The 14,100-nt window shown below is 51.4% G+C and overlaps 1 protein-coding gene across 5 annotated transcripts in view; it reads left to right on the plus strand.

Annotated features, from left to right (window-relative positions):
• LOC143298556 (teneurin-m-like) overlaps positions 1 to 14,100 on the plus strand; it is a 282,172-nt gene that overhangs the window by 248,351 nt on the left and 19,721 nt on the right. For all 5 annotated transcript variants that reach the window (XM_076611431.1, XM_076611432.1, XM_076611434.1 and 2 more), the window contains 5 exons: positions 1,822 to 2,089; positions 3,520 to 3,660; positions 5,053 to 5,305; positions 6,318 to 6,553; positions 12,186 to 12,343. In XM_076611431.1, the coding sequence (XP_076467546.1) occupies positions 1,822 to 2,089; positions 3,520 to 3,660; positions 5,053 to 5,305; positions 6,318 to 6,553; positions 12,186 to 12,343 (1,056 nt within the window). The remainder of the gene's footprint in view (positions 1 to 1,821; positions 2,090 to 3,519; positions 3,661 to 5,052; positions 5,306 to 6,317; positions 6,554 to 12,185; positions 12,344 to 14,100) is intronic.

Consider the following 14,100-nt stretch of genomic DNA (forward strand, 5'->3'; position numbering starts at 1 on the left):
GTGTGGGGGTCATCCCGGAGTCACAGATGGGTTTTGGGGGTGTGGGGGTCATCCCGGAGTCACAGGTGGGTGGGTGTTTGGGATGTGTGGGTCATCCCCGAGTCACAGGTGGGTGGTGTTGGGTGTGGGGGTCATCCCGGAGTCACAGGTGGGTGATGGGTGTGGGGGTCATCCCGGAGTCACAGGTGGGTGATGGGTGTGGGGGTCGTCCCGGAGTCACAGATGGATGTTGGGGGTGTGGGGGGGTCATCCCGGAGTCACAGGTGGGTGATGGGTGTGGGGGTCGTCCCGGAGTCGCAGATGGATGTGGGGGGGTCATCCCGGAGTCACAGGTGGGTGTTGGGGGGGGGGGGTTGTCCGGAGTCACAGATGGGTGTGGGGGGGTCATCCCGGAGTCAAAGGTGGGTGTTGGGGGGGGGGGGTTGTCCCGGAGTCAGATGGGTGTTGGGGGTGTGGGGGTCATCCCCGAGTCACAGGTGGGTGGTGTTGGGTGTGGGGGTCATCCTGGAGTCACAGGTGCGTGATGGGTGTGGGGGTCGTCCCGGAGTCACAGATGGATTTTTTTGGGAGGTGTGTGTGGGGGGGTGTCATCCCGGAGTCACAGGTGGGTGTGGGTGGGGGTGGGTCATCCCGGAGTCACAGGTGGGTGTTGGAGGTGTGGGGGGGGGGGGGGTCATCCCGGAGTCACAGGTGGGTGTGGGGGTCATCCCGGAGTTACAGGTGGTTGTTGGAGGTGTGTGTGGGGGGGTCATCCCGGAGTCACAGGTGGGTGTGGGGGTCATCCCGGAGTCACAGATGGGTGTGGGGGTCATCCCGGAGTCACAGGTGGGTGTGGGGGTCATCCCGGAGTCACAGGTGGGTGTGGGGGTCATCCCGGAGTTACAGGTGGTTGTTGGAGGTGTGTGTGGGGGGGTCATCCCGGAGTCACAGGTGGGTGTGTGGGGGGGTCATCCCGGAGTCACAGATGGGTGTGGGGGTCATCCGGAGTCACAGGTGGGTGGGGGGGTCATCCCGGAGTCACAGATGGGTGTGGGGGGGTCATCCCGGAGTCACAGATGGGTGTTGGGGGTGTGGGGGGGTCATCCCGGAGTCACAGATGGGTGTTGGGGGGGGTCATCCCGGAGTCAAAGGTGGGTGTTGGGTGTGGGGGGGGGGTCATCCCGGAGTCACAGATGGGTGTTGGGGGTGTGGGGGGGTCATCCCGGAGTCACAGATGGGTGATGGGTGTGGGGGTCGTCCCTGAGTCACAGATGGGTGTTGGGGGTGTGTGGGGGTCATCCCGGAGTCACAGGTGGGTGTTGGGGGTGTGGGGGGGTCATCCCGGAGTCACAGGTGGGTGTTGGGGGTGTGGGGGGTCATCCCGGAGTCACAGGTGGGTGTTGGGGGGGTTGTCCCGGAGTCACAGATGGGTGTTGGGTGTGGGTCATCCGGGAGTCACAGATGGGTGGGTGTTTGGTTGTGTGGATGGGTGAGGGGGTTGAGTTGGGTTGTGTTTGTGTGTTTTGGTGGGATGGTGAGTGGTGGTTGTGAATGTGGTGTGTCGGGGGAAGGGGGGGAGTGAGTAATGTGTGCGTGTGGTGGGTTTGTTTTTTTTGTTTTTTGGGGGGGGGGGGGAGGAGTGGTGATGTGTGTGTGCGTTGTTTTGTGTGTTTGTGTGGGTGGGTGGCGTGTGTATGGGGGGAAGTAAGTGCTTGGTTTGTGTCGGTGTGTGGGGGCTATTTGTGTGTGTGTGTGGTTGTATGTGTCTGTTAGCCTGTCTGTCTGTCTACGCCGACCTGTTTTTTCATCACCCCTCTGTTTCTGTTCGGGGCCCCCCTACAGGTCCTGCAGGAAAGCATCCCCCTGCCGGGCACGGATGTGCACCTGGTGTACCACAGCAGCGAGGCTGCGGGCTACATGTCGCTGATCCGCATCCAGATGACACCCGACGAGGTGCCGCGCACTCTGCGCCTCGTGCACCTGCGGGCGGCCGTGGAGGGCGTGGTGCTGGAGCGCGTGTTCGAGGCGGACCCCAACCTCAAGTACACCTTCGCCTGGAACCGCCTCAACGCCTACAAGCAGAAGGTGTACGGGATCGTCACGGCCAGGGGTGAGTGGGGGGGATGGTGGGGGTTTGGGTTGTTGAGGGGGTGTGGGGGGGTTGAGTGTGTGTGTTGGGGGGGGGGGTGTTAGTGGTTGTGTGTGGTGTGCTGGTGGGTGTGGTGTGTTGGTGGGTATTTGTGTGGTGTGTGGGGGGATGCAGGGGGGTGTTGGTGGGTCTGTGTGGAGTTGGTACGTCAGTGAGGAGGGGTGTGAGGGGGGCGGTGGGGAGGGGGGTGGGGGCGAGGAATGTCGCTGTCGGTGTGACAAGAGGAAAAAAGAGGTCTGTGGAGGAGGGGGCCGAAACACCTGACTGAGTGGGGCTTCTTCTCTGAAGACCTTGTATTGTCCAGCTCTCCCTGGAGTTTCTTCTCATTGTGGAGTGATGGCCCAGAGGCAACGCGTCCGCCTAGGAAGCGAGAGAATCTTGAGCGCGCTGGTTCGAATCACGACTCAGCCGCCGATATTCCCCCCCCCCCCCCCCCCCTCCACTAGACGTTCAGTGGTAGTCTGGACGCTAGTCATTCGGATGAGACGATAAACCGAGGTCCGGTGTGCAGCATGCACTTAGCGCACGAAAAAGAACCCACGGCAACAAAAGGTTGTTCCTGGCAAAATTCTGTAGAAAAATCCACTTCGATAGGAAAAACGAATAAAACTGCACACAGGAAAAAAAATACAAACAAAAAAATGGGTGGCGCTCTCAGTGTAGCGACGCGCTCTCCCTGTGGAGAGCAGCCCGAATTTCACACAGAGAAATCTGTTGTGACAAAAAAGAAAAAAAAATACAAATTCTTGCCACAAGATTTCTGCCTCTTTTTCTCGGTCTCTGTCTCTCACTTCTCCCAATACCTTCTTTTTCTTCTTCTTCCCCCCCCCCCCCCCTCCCCACGAATCTGCGTTATCCTCCTCCTTTTTGCTATGGATCTGTTATTGTTCGTAATTAATGTTGTTGCTTTGATTATATTAGGATAACTCCCTGAAAGCAGAGTATGGCCGCGTACATGGCGGGGTAAAAACGGTCACACACGTAAAAGCCCACTCGTGTACATACGGGTGAACGTGGTGGGAGTTGCAGCCCACGAACGCAGAAGAAGAAGAATATTAGGATCATTATGATAATGATGATGCTGGCCGCCGTTTTTTCTCTGTCTCTGGACCTTGCAACTGGAATGAACTTTCTCTTTCGCTTCGTCAAGTCTCCACACTCAGCTCTTTCCAAGCCTGGCCTTAAAACCTACCTCTTCCCAAAATAGCCTCCCTTCCCTGCCTCTTCCTTGTCTTCAGTTTCTGCAGTTTCAGAGTTATGCATGCGTGTGAATGACTGGTGCGAAAGCGCTTTGATTTGTCTCTGCACAAGATTCAGCGCTATATAAATACCATTATGATGATGATGATGATGATGATGATGATGAATATCATTATCTGGTCTCTGTGCAGTGTACGTGGGTTACCAGTATCACGGCTGTGACTACATTTTCTGGGAGACGCGCAGCACCACTGTCAACGGCTACGATCTCACGGCCTCTCACATTGGGGGTTGGAACCTGGACATCCACCACATGTACAACTACCAGGAAGGTGAGAGCGGCGCGGCTCCCACTGCTGCTTCCGTGTTGCTGGAGGAGTGCACAGGGTTGTTTTTTTTTTGGGGGGGGGGGGGGTTGGTGTGTGTGTGTGTGGGGGGGGGGGGGTTCGGAGGGGTTTGATGAGTGATTGGAACTGAAATATTCATGATGTTCGTAACACGTATGATAATCAGCAACGTATGGCTTGTTGGGGATAATAATAATGATAATAATAATAATAAGATAGCAGCTTGTTGCTTGCTTCGGTGTTGTTGGAGGAATGGAGGGGGGGGGTTCTTTTCTTTTTTGAAAGGGGGGGGGGTGAGGGGGGGATTGGGACTGAAATATTCATAATGTTCGTAACACGTATGATAATCAGCAACGTATGGCTTGTTGGGGATAATAATAATAAAGGATAGCAGCTTTTGGGTTGCTACGGTGGTGTCGTTGGAGTGGAAGGGGTTGTTTCTTTTTTCTTTCTTTTTTCTTTTTTATTGAAGAGGGGGGGGGGGGTGAAAGTGGGGGGGGACTAAAACATTCGCAACTTGTATAATAACCTGCAACGTATTGTTACAGTAAAGTATGGCTTGTTAGGGATAATAATAATAATAATAAAGGATATCTGCTTTTGGAGCATGCAAGTCTGTTTTTCTGGAGGGGAGGGTGTGTGAGGGGGTGGGGGTGTGTGCTGGGGGGGGGGGGGGGGCTGGAATATTCAAACACGTTACATGATAAAAACTATCAGCAACGTATCGTGAAAGTGAATGCAAGGGTTGTTAGAGTGGGATAAAGGATAGCTGAAAGTCCATGACAATTGGAAGAGTCGTAACCTGCCTGAATGAAACTATCCGGGGAAGTATGGTGCCCGTTATTGATAGTTTGTTAGGGGGAAAGGTAAATAAGTTGCTTCGTGGGGTGCGTCGAAGGCCATGGTAATACTTGTGTCTGTTATTCAGGTTTGAATTAAACAAGTTCATGTGAACTTTTATTCTGAAACAAACCGCAGGGGGAGGAATGCTGCTGCTTAGCTCTTGAACATTACTTGCGCACAGGGAAAATAAAACGCGACGTGAATGGAATGGATCCAGAGATAACTTTTGAAAATAACCTTGCTGGATTATTGTCGGATAAGAATAAACCGGAAAAAAAAAAGAAGAGACATCTGCTTGAAATTAACACACACAAAAAGTTCATCTTCCTGTAAGTCTCTTGTCATTGTGAATATTAATTCATAGTTTTTTATCGGCTTCTTACGGAAGTGCTTTCACAGGGGTGTTTCGTCTAGTATGAAGTCTGCTGCCACATAATTTGCTGACACTACTCCCACCCCCTCTCCACCCACACCACCACCACCACCACCACCACCATACCACCACCACCCCACTCCTTCCTGCCTGTCGACCAGGGATCCTGCACAAGGGCGACGGCACCAACATCTACCTGAAGGAGAAGCCTAAGACCCTGGTCAACATCCTGGGCAACGGCGAGCGGCGCAAGCTGAACTGTGACGGCTGCAACGGGCCGGCCCAGAACAACCGCCTCCTGGCCCCGGTCGCCCTGGCCAGCGGGCTGGACGGCTCCCTCTACCTGGGAGACTACAACTTCATCCGCAAGCTGTCCCCGGACCGTGAGGAGATCGCCAGCATCCTGGAGATGAGGTGAGGACGGAGGACAGAAGAATGATTATGATAATAATAACGGGGTGGAGGGGGCTAGGGCCAGGGGGTGTGGGGAGGGGTGGAGGGGGCTAGGGCCAGGGGGATGCAGAAGAGGTGGCTGAAGCACAGGATCAGGGGTGAGGGGAAGTGTTGTTATGGGAATGTACAGAAGTGTGTGTGTGTGTGTGTGTAGGGGGGAGGGTGTGGGTATGAAGGAAGTGTGAGGAATATAATTATGTAATTGAGAAGGAGGGAAGTATAACGGGTGTGCAAGAACACGGAATCTTGTGCAGAGACAAATCAAGCGCTTTCACACCAGTCATTCACAGGCATGCACAACTCTAAAACTGAAGACAAGGAAGAGGCAGGGGAGGGAGGCTGTCTTTTGGAAGGCCAGACTTGAAAGAGCTGAGTGCGGAGAGCTCACGAAGCGAAAGAGGAAGTTCATTCCAAATGAAAGGTCCAGAGACGGAGAAAGAACGCCGGCCAACATTGGAGTGTTTATATCTGGGTATGCGTAAACAGTGGATCCGAAGCCGATCGTAGAGAGGGAGATGTAGAGGTGAAGGCAGCCACAGAGATAGGAACAGGATAGAACAGGATAGAACAGACACAGAATGGAGGAGTTTATTTTATTGATGGTCATGGGACCGTTGATTTGCGTAGATGTGCTTATGCAGTGAGAGAGAGAGAGTGTGTGTGTGTGTGTGTGTTTGTGTGTGTAGGGTGTGTGAGTGAGCGTGCGCATGCACAAGCACTTGTGTGTATAATGTATACGTGTCTAAAAATCCTTCTGGATTTGTTTGTATATGATTTCCGATTCACGTTTGTACCTTTTGTGTACAATCTTCCTCCCCACCCCACCCCCCAAAAAATATTATTCCTTGTGACTCCGCTACATTTTAGTTATTCTGACATGTTCAATTCTATCCTATTTCTCCACCCCCCCCCCCACCCCCAACCCCCTACCCCAATTCATCTGCACTGCACGCGCGCGCGCACGTGGGGGCAGCACGCGCACGACGCCCTACAAGTTCCACATGACGGTGAGCCCGGTGGACGGGCGCCTGTACATCTCGGACTTCATGTCGCACAAGATCATCCGCATCAAGACCATGGGCCCCGTGCGCTCCCTCCTGGACAACTACGAGGACGTGGCGGGCAACGGGGAGGAGTGCACGCCCGGGGAGGAGGATCTGTGCGGGGACGGGGGCCCCGCCATCCAGGCCAAGCTGAGATACCCCAAAGGTCAGTGCCTGCTTGGTGGGTGGGTGGGTGGGTGTCACAACGTACAACTTCTCACCAACGCCACCCATACAACAGAGAGAGAGAGAGAGAGACACACACACACACACACACACACACACACACATAGACACACACACACACACACACACACACACACACACACACACACACACACACACAGGAGTTCACATCGAGCCGTCGACCTGGTCGGACGTGTTTGTGCGGAGCTCTGACTGCGGAAAACTGTACTCACAAAACTTGAGAGGTTGAAGGCAAATGTTGTTTCGCTTGGCACGAAATGCCTTGCGAAACACAACAGTATAGGGCAAGCATAGGCCTTTTTGTTTTTATTTTTATCGCCTTTATGGTTCGAAGAACATGGAGAACTTCTTGTCTCATCAGGACTCTGAAAATTCCTGTGTCGCTACGGCCATCGGACATCTTGTTGCTGTTTTTGTGTGGTGTACTGTTACGTTGCGCGGGTGATGTCGAACAGAATCCTGGCCCTTCGGAAGAAATGGACAGACTTTCATATCAGATGCAGTCAGTGTTGTCAGCATTAAATGGTAACCACCAACAGAATGCTGATACCCAGCGTCAGATCGCAGCCAACCATAGTGCACTGTGTCAGGACATGTACGAGATCAAACAACATATGGCGTGGGTGACGCGTTCTGTACAGCAAAATACCAGCAACATCAAATCGCTTCACGAAAGACTGGTACACTCGGAACAGCAAGCAACAAGATTACAGCGGGAACTGGATCGGGTGCAATCCGACATGAGACGGAAAAACCTTAAGATCATGGGTCTGAGGGAAGAAGTAGGTGAGTCGTCGGCATTGCTATTGACCAAAGTGCTGGACACTCTGAACAGTTATGTTGGTGACCAGTCTCTACACCAGGAGGACGTGGTGGACGCTGTACGGGTGGGCAGACGGAGCAACGGCAGCATCAGACCAGTGATCGTCACGTTCAGGCGACTGCAGACCACCATGTCAGTCATGTCCGATAGGAATGGCCGACAGGCGATGGCGCGGGACAAGGGCATCAAGGTGGGGCCAGACCTCACCCCGACACAGCGTGACGAGGCCGACCGTCTGAAGACCCAGGGGAGACGCTGGTACCTGAAGGACGGCCGGGTGCTGCCTGTCGACGACCGCTACCGTACGGACCAGCAACATCGACAGCGTCAGTATGCTGGGCAGGTGGGCAGAGAGCAATATCACTTCAACAACAGTGACGGCCGGGAGAGGGAGAGAGAGATGGTGCTGAACAGTGCAGAGCGGGAGAGGAGGCGGAGAGCGAGAGAGGACGGAGTCTCAGAGATAGCGGGCGGGGCTTCTCGTCAGGACAGCCCGTTTCCTCCATCTGCAGGGCGTCACTTGAATCAAAGCGACGACGAGATGAACGTCAACGATCCAGTGGAGGACGAACCAGTTGGCGGACAAGGCAACGATGCTGCAGGTCCAGTGACAGTTCCTGTGCCCCCCAGAGGTGGTGAAGTGGCGAGTGAGGGGATGTGTGAGGGAATGGGGGAGCGGGACAGAGAGGTGGAGGGAGAGACGAGAAGTAAAAGAATGGAGGGGACGGATGAAAGTGCTGTGAACAATGACCCTGACCCACCACCCCCTTGTGTGGTTTTGGACGTGGTTCTCCCATCAGTGCGGGGAGTAGTGCTGGGTCGGCTGCTTCAGCCGGAAGGGGAAGGGGGACTCGCATGAGGGGTGCACGCCAGTCAGAGGCCGCTCAGTCGTTGCACTCTCCTAGGCAGCTGAGGAGCCGAGGGACCACTGCACCAGACCGCAGGCCTGGGGAGCTGAACAATCAGTGGAAGAGATTGTTCGTCCAGGGTGCAGGTGAGACAGCTGGCTCGGACTCATTCAGCAACTGTAATGATGATGAAGTGAAGGGTGCAAAATGAGGGTCAGACCAGGATCCGGTGCACGGCGATCGAGTGCGTGACGGAACTGCAGAGACAGTTTCTAAAATCCGGCACTGTTGTTGACGGTAATGTACCCTAGCCCTCGCGCTGCAGTATTTCTTTCGCTTCATTTAATGTTGAGGGTTTTTGGCGTATTACAAATGAGCTTGACATGTCGTTCTGATAAATGATTACGATTTTATTCTTTTAGTAGAAACGTTTACCGAAACTATCCCCGATACTGTATTTTGTTCTCATGCTGTGTTTGTGTGCCCTGGTGTTAAGATTTCCGACAGTGTACACGGACGTTTGTCTGGTGGTGTAGCTCTGCTGGTAAAGAAGGAGTTTGTGCCATTCATTGTGAGAATACATGTCGAATTTGACAACATTATTGTGGTAAACTTGTCGCGTGTACTTCTGGGTACTGCATCTGACTGCCTCCTTATTGGAGCATACATTCCACCCGAAAGTTCCAAATACTATGAAGAGACAGATATATATAATGGTATTTCGATGTTAGAAGATTGTTTGTTAGAGTTGTTTAAGGAATTTGGTGATTGTCCTGTAATTGTATGCGGTGATCTGAATGCTCGCACGGGTACCCTGAACTACAGAAATGTTGATCCAATTAGTGATCTATGTACTCCGAGTGGTCGTGATACGTTGGAAACATCATCTGTGCAGAATGATTATTTATGCAGAATTTCTAAAGACAGTCACGTGAATTCTTTTGGTCGTTACCTGCTTAATGTATGCGAGGATTTCGATTTAATGGTTTAAAATTGTTGTTGAGCTATTCTGATAAATATACATACATTGCTACTAATGGCTGTAGTGTTATTGATTATTTTTTGGTATCCAGCTCAATGCTTACTCGTTGTAAAAGTTTGAATGTTAAGCACATGGTAGAGTCAAAGCATTCCCTTGTCGAGTTTTGTCTGGCTGTGAATTCGAATTCAAACGTTTTGCTACAGCAGACTAGAACACGTATGCCCATGTCCACGCTGATTAAGTATAAATGGGATGATGCAATGAGGGAGACTTTCTACAGTAATATGTCCTCTGACAAGGTGAAACAAATAATTCAGGATGCAATTTCACTTGTAGATGTTGATGTTAACGCTGCACTGTCAAAATTTAATGAATGTTTTGCTTTCTCGGGTGAATGTATGAAGAAAACAGTTGTGTTTGGGAATGAGAGAAGAAAAGTATGGTTTGATCTTGAGTGCCGTGAGAGCAGAAAAGTTCTTCGTAATCAATTACATAGGGCCTCTAGAACTAACCTGGACACTGACCGTCTGGCTTATGTCCAAAAACGTAGAGAGTATAAAGAGTTATTGCGTAAAAAGAGAAAACTGCATAGAGAGGATGTGATTCAGTCTCTACGATGCCACTCGACCAATCCAAAGCAATTCTGGTACACAGTTCGTTCTGTTAGGCCTAGATCAGGTGGTACCGACAATATTTCTTGCAATGATTGGTTCTCCCACTTTCAAAATGTTTTCAATGATTTTTCTGTGGATAACAGTAGTGATGATAACTTTTGTATGTATTATAACAACCGGCATGCTGCTCGTTTATGCGAGAGAAATGATTCATTAGATCAAGAAATTTCTGTATCAGAAATCGAAGCTGCTGTCAGGGCACTCAAGAGTCAGAAAGCTGCTGGGCCTGATAGGCTAACTGGAGAATTTTACAAACATAGTGCATTTCACATCATGCCTTTTTTGTTGAAGTTTTTTAATTTCATATTTGATCACGGCATTTTTCCAGATGATTGGTGTTTGTCAGTGTTGCAACCACTCCATAAGAAGGGCGATTTGAATGTGCCTGATAATTACCGTGGTATCTCCCTGTTAAACATTTGTAGCAAGCTTTACACTTTTGTGCTGAATAGACGTCTTACTAAATGGATTGAAAAAAATGGGGTTATTGGGGAAGAACAAGCTGGGTTTAGGGAAGGTCATTGCATAACTGATCACATTTTTACATTGCTTGCATTAATACAAAGACAACTACTCAGACATAGAAAATTATATGTTGCATTTATTGATTTTCGAAAAGCTTTCGATACTGTTTGAAGAGATAAGCTCTGGAGAATTCTGAGTGTCAATGGTATCAATGGAAAATTTTTAAATGCACTGAAAAGTATTTACACAGTTGTTAAGGCGCGTGTTCGCGTCGGAGGTGACCTCACAGATACTTTTCTATGTCCTCGCGGGCTGAAACAAGGCGAAGTATGTTCTCCTGCATTGTTTTCATTGTTCATTAATGAGTTAACAAAAGAAATTAATAATCATGGTAGGCACGGCATTCAGCTTTCACCAGAGTTTATCCAAATTTTGATCTTGTTATTCGCCGATGATGTTGCCTTGTTATCTGACAGCATAATGAATGTTTTGTTCGAAACCGCCAGACGCCTTGACTTAGTTGTAAACCTTGATAAATCAAATATTGTTGTCTTTCGAAATGGAGGTTTTCTTGCACAGAACGAGGCATGGATGTTCGGTGATGCACAACTGAAAACTGTTAGCATGTACAAGTATCTTGGTGTTATCCTTACTACCCGACTTTCTTTCCAACCCACTATGCGTGATTTGTCTGAACGTGCGAGAAAGGGATGTGCAGCCATGTTTAAAATGCTTTGGTCTATTGGTGAACACTCCCCTAGTATTTTTTTCAAACTATTTGACATGCAAATCAAACCAATCTTGACATACGGAGCAGAAGTTTGACTGGAAATCAAGAGTGCATTGAAAGGGTGCACTTGTCTGCAATGAAGCGTCTTTTGGGCGTGAGTCAGAGAGCACCAAGACACTTGATTTACTTGGTCGCTATCCCCTGTATGTGACCACCTACTCCAAGTGTCTTAAATTTTGGCTTCGTATTGTCTTTATGGATAATGACCGTTTCCCTAAGAAAGCTTATAATATGATGTTATCATTGCAAAGTCATAATTATTGTACTTGGGCTTGCTCTGTAAGAAATGTTTTGTATAAATTTGGATTTGGTGTTGTTTGGGAGGCTCAGTCAGTTGGTAATGTCAAAATGTTTATGACTGAATTTAAGCAGCGTCTGGTTGATTGCTTTACTCAAGACTGGCGTTCAGCTCTCCAGTCTCACGATTTTTATGATGTGTATTCAGCTTACAACCAGTCCTTGTCACTTAAACCTTACTTGAATAATGTCAAATGTGTAAATATGCGCCGTGTTTTTTCGCAGTTTAGAATTGGAATGTCCAACTTACGCTCACACTTTTTGCAGTTTAACTATGATGGGCAAAGTAGGAATTGTCCTTTTTGTGATGACACTCCGGAAACCGAAATGCATTTTCTTTTGGTCTGCCCTAAGTACTGTTCCCTGCGCTCTCAGTTTATTCCTGCTAAATTTCACAAACATCCAAGTGCATCTAAGATGTCCATGTTATCTTGTGCGAGCGAGAGATTGAGTGTTAGTATATGCAAGTTTGTATTCAAAGCGTTTTCATTACGAGCAAATGCTCTAGAATCGTTATCGATGCCCATGTAGTTCAATGGTTGTCCCTGTATTAATTCTGTTTGTCCTTGTGAACTCCATTGTTATGGATCTGTGGTCTGACAATTAAAATATTTCGACTTCGACACACACACACACACACACACACACTCGCTCCACAAACACAACACCTCTCTATCACCCCCTCACCGCTCCTCCTCTCCCTCCCTTCCAGGGATCGCCATCAGCAAGGACGGCGTCATCTACGTGGCGGACGGGCCCAACATCCGCCGCATCACCCCGGACGGAGTCATCAGCACCCTCATCGGCACCCAGGAGCACCCGCGGACCTGGACCCCCATGCCCTGTGACGACATCCTGTCCGCTGAGCGGGTGAGTCAGTCAGTCAGTTGTGTGTGTGTGGGGGGGGGGGGGGCGTGGGGTGGAGGAGGGGGTTAGGCCAGGGGAGGGTGATAGGGCCAGGGGGTGTGGGGGACGGGGTGGAGGATGGGCTAGGGGGCTAGGGCCAGGGGGTGGAGGAGGGTGCTAGGGTCAGGGGGTGGAGGAGGGGGCTAGGGTGGTGGGGGGGAGGAGGGGGGGGACGGGGGCGGTGGAGGGGGCTAGGGGTATGGGGAGGGTCCTAGCCCCCTCCTCCACCCCCTGACCCTAGCCCCCTGAGGAGGGTGATAGGGTCGTGGGGAGGGGGCTAGGGTCGGGGGGGGGGGGGGACGGGGTGGAGGAGGGGACTAGGGCCCCCCCCCTCCACCCCCCCTGGCCCTAGCCCCCTCCTCCACCCCCCCTGGCCCTGGCCCCCTCCCCCACACCCCCTGACCCTAGCCCCCTGAGGAGGGTGATAGGGTCAGGGGGTGTGGGGAGGGGGCTAGGGTCAGGGGGGGGGGACGGGGTGGAGGAGGGGACTAGGGCCCCCCCCCTCCACCCCCCCTGGCCCTAGCCCCCTCCCCACACCCCCTGACCCTAGCCCCCTGAGGAGGGCGATAGGGTCAGGGGGTGTGGGGAGGGGGCTAGGGTCAGGGGGTATGGGGGGGGGGGTGGAGGAGGGAACTAGGGCCCCCTCCTCCACCCCCCCCTGGCCCTAGCCCCCTCCACCGCCCCACACCCCCTGGCCCTAGCCCCCTCCCCACACCCCCTGACCCTAGCCCCCTCCACCGCCCCACACCCCCTGGCCCTAGCCCCCTCCCCACACCCCCTGACCCTAGCCCCCTCCCCACACCCCCTGACCCTAGCCCCCTCCCCACACCCCCTGACCCTATCACCCTCCTCAGGGGGCTAGGGCCAGGGGGTGTGGGGAGGGGGGGACGGGGTGGAGGAGGGGGCTAGGGCCAGGGGGTGTGGGGAGGGGTGTGGAGGAGGGGGCTAGAGGAATGAAAGAATGAATGAACGATAATGAGATGAAAGGTAGAAAGGAAGGAAAGAAAGAATGAAACAGTATCAGTATCGAAAATAAAATAAAATAAAATAAATAGAATAAAATAAAATAGAATGAAAAAATGAAGAGAGAAAGGAAAACGATAGACCCTATCCCCTCCACCTCCCCCCCCCCCCCCCAACAAAAAAAAAATGTAGTATAATGAAAAAATATGAAAAAGGGGAAAAGATGTTTTTTTTAAAAGACATACATTGAACAGAAAGAGTAAAAGAAATATGAATGAATGAATGAACGAATGAAAACGATAATAAATAATATCCCCAACTAACTCCCCCCCACTCACAAATGACAGAGCCAACCAATCAACCAACCAACCTACCAACCCATTAAACAACCCAATTAGGGGGCTAGGGCCAGGGGGTGTGGGGTGGAGGAGGGGGCTAGGGCCAGGGGGATGCGGAAGAGGTGGCTAAAGCACAGGATCAGGGGTGAGGGGAAGTGTTGTTATAGGAATGTACAGAAGTGTTTGTGTGTGTGTGTGTGTAGGGGGGAGGGTGTGGGTATCAAGGAAGTGTGAGGAATATAATTATGTAATAGAGAAGAAGGGAAATATAATGGGTGTGCAAGAACACGAAACAGTGTGGGGTGGGGAGTGGCGGGGGATATGCAGAAAATGTAAGGAATAGAGGAACCGGTGTGTGGGAATGTGGATGTGTAGGAAAGGAGTGGTGTGTGTGTGTGTGTGCGTGCGCATGGAAGTGTG

Source organism: Babylonia areolata, chromosome 24 (genome assembly GCF_041734735.1).
Source record: "Babylonia areolata isolate BAREFJ2019XMU chromosome 24, ASM4173473v1, whole genome shotgun sequence".
Taxonomy (NCBI): domain Eukaryota; kingdom Metazoa; phylum Mollusca; class Gastropoda; order Neogastropoda; family Buccinidae; genus Babylonia; species Babylonia areolata.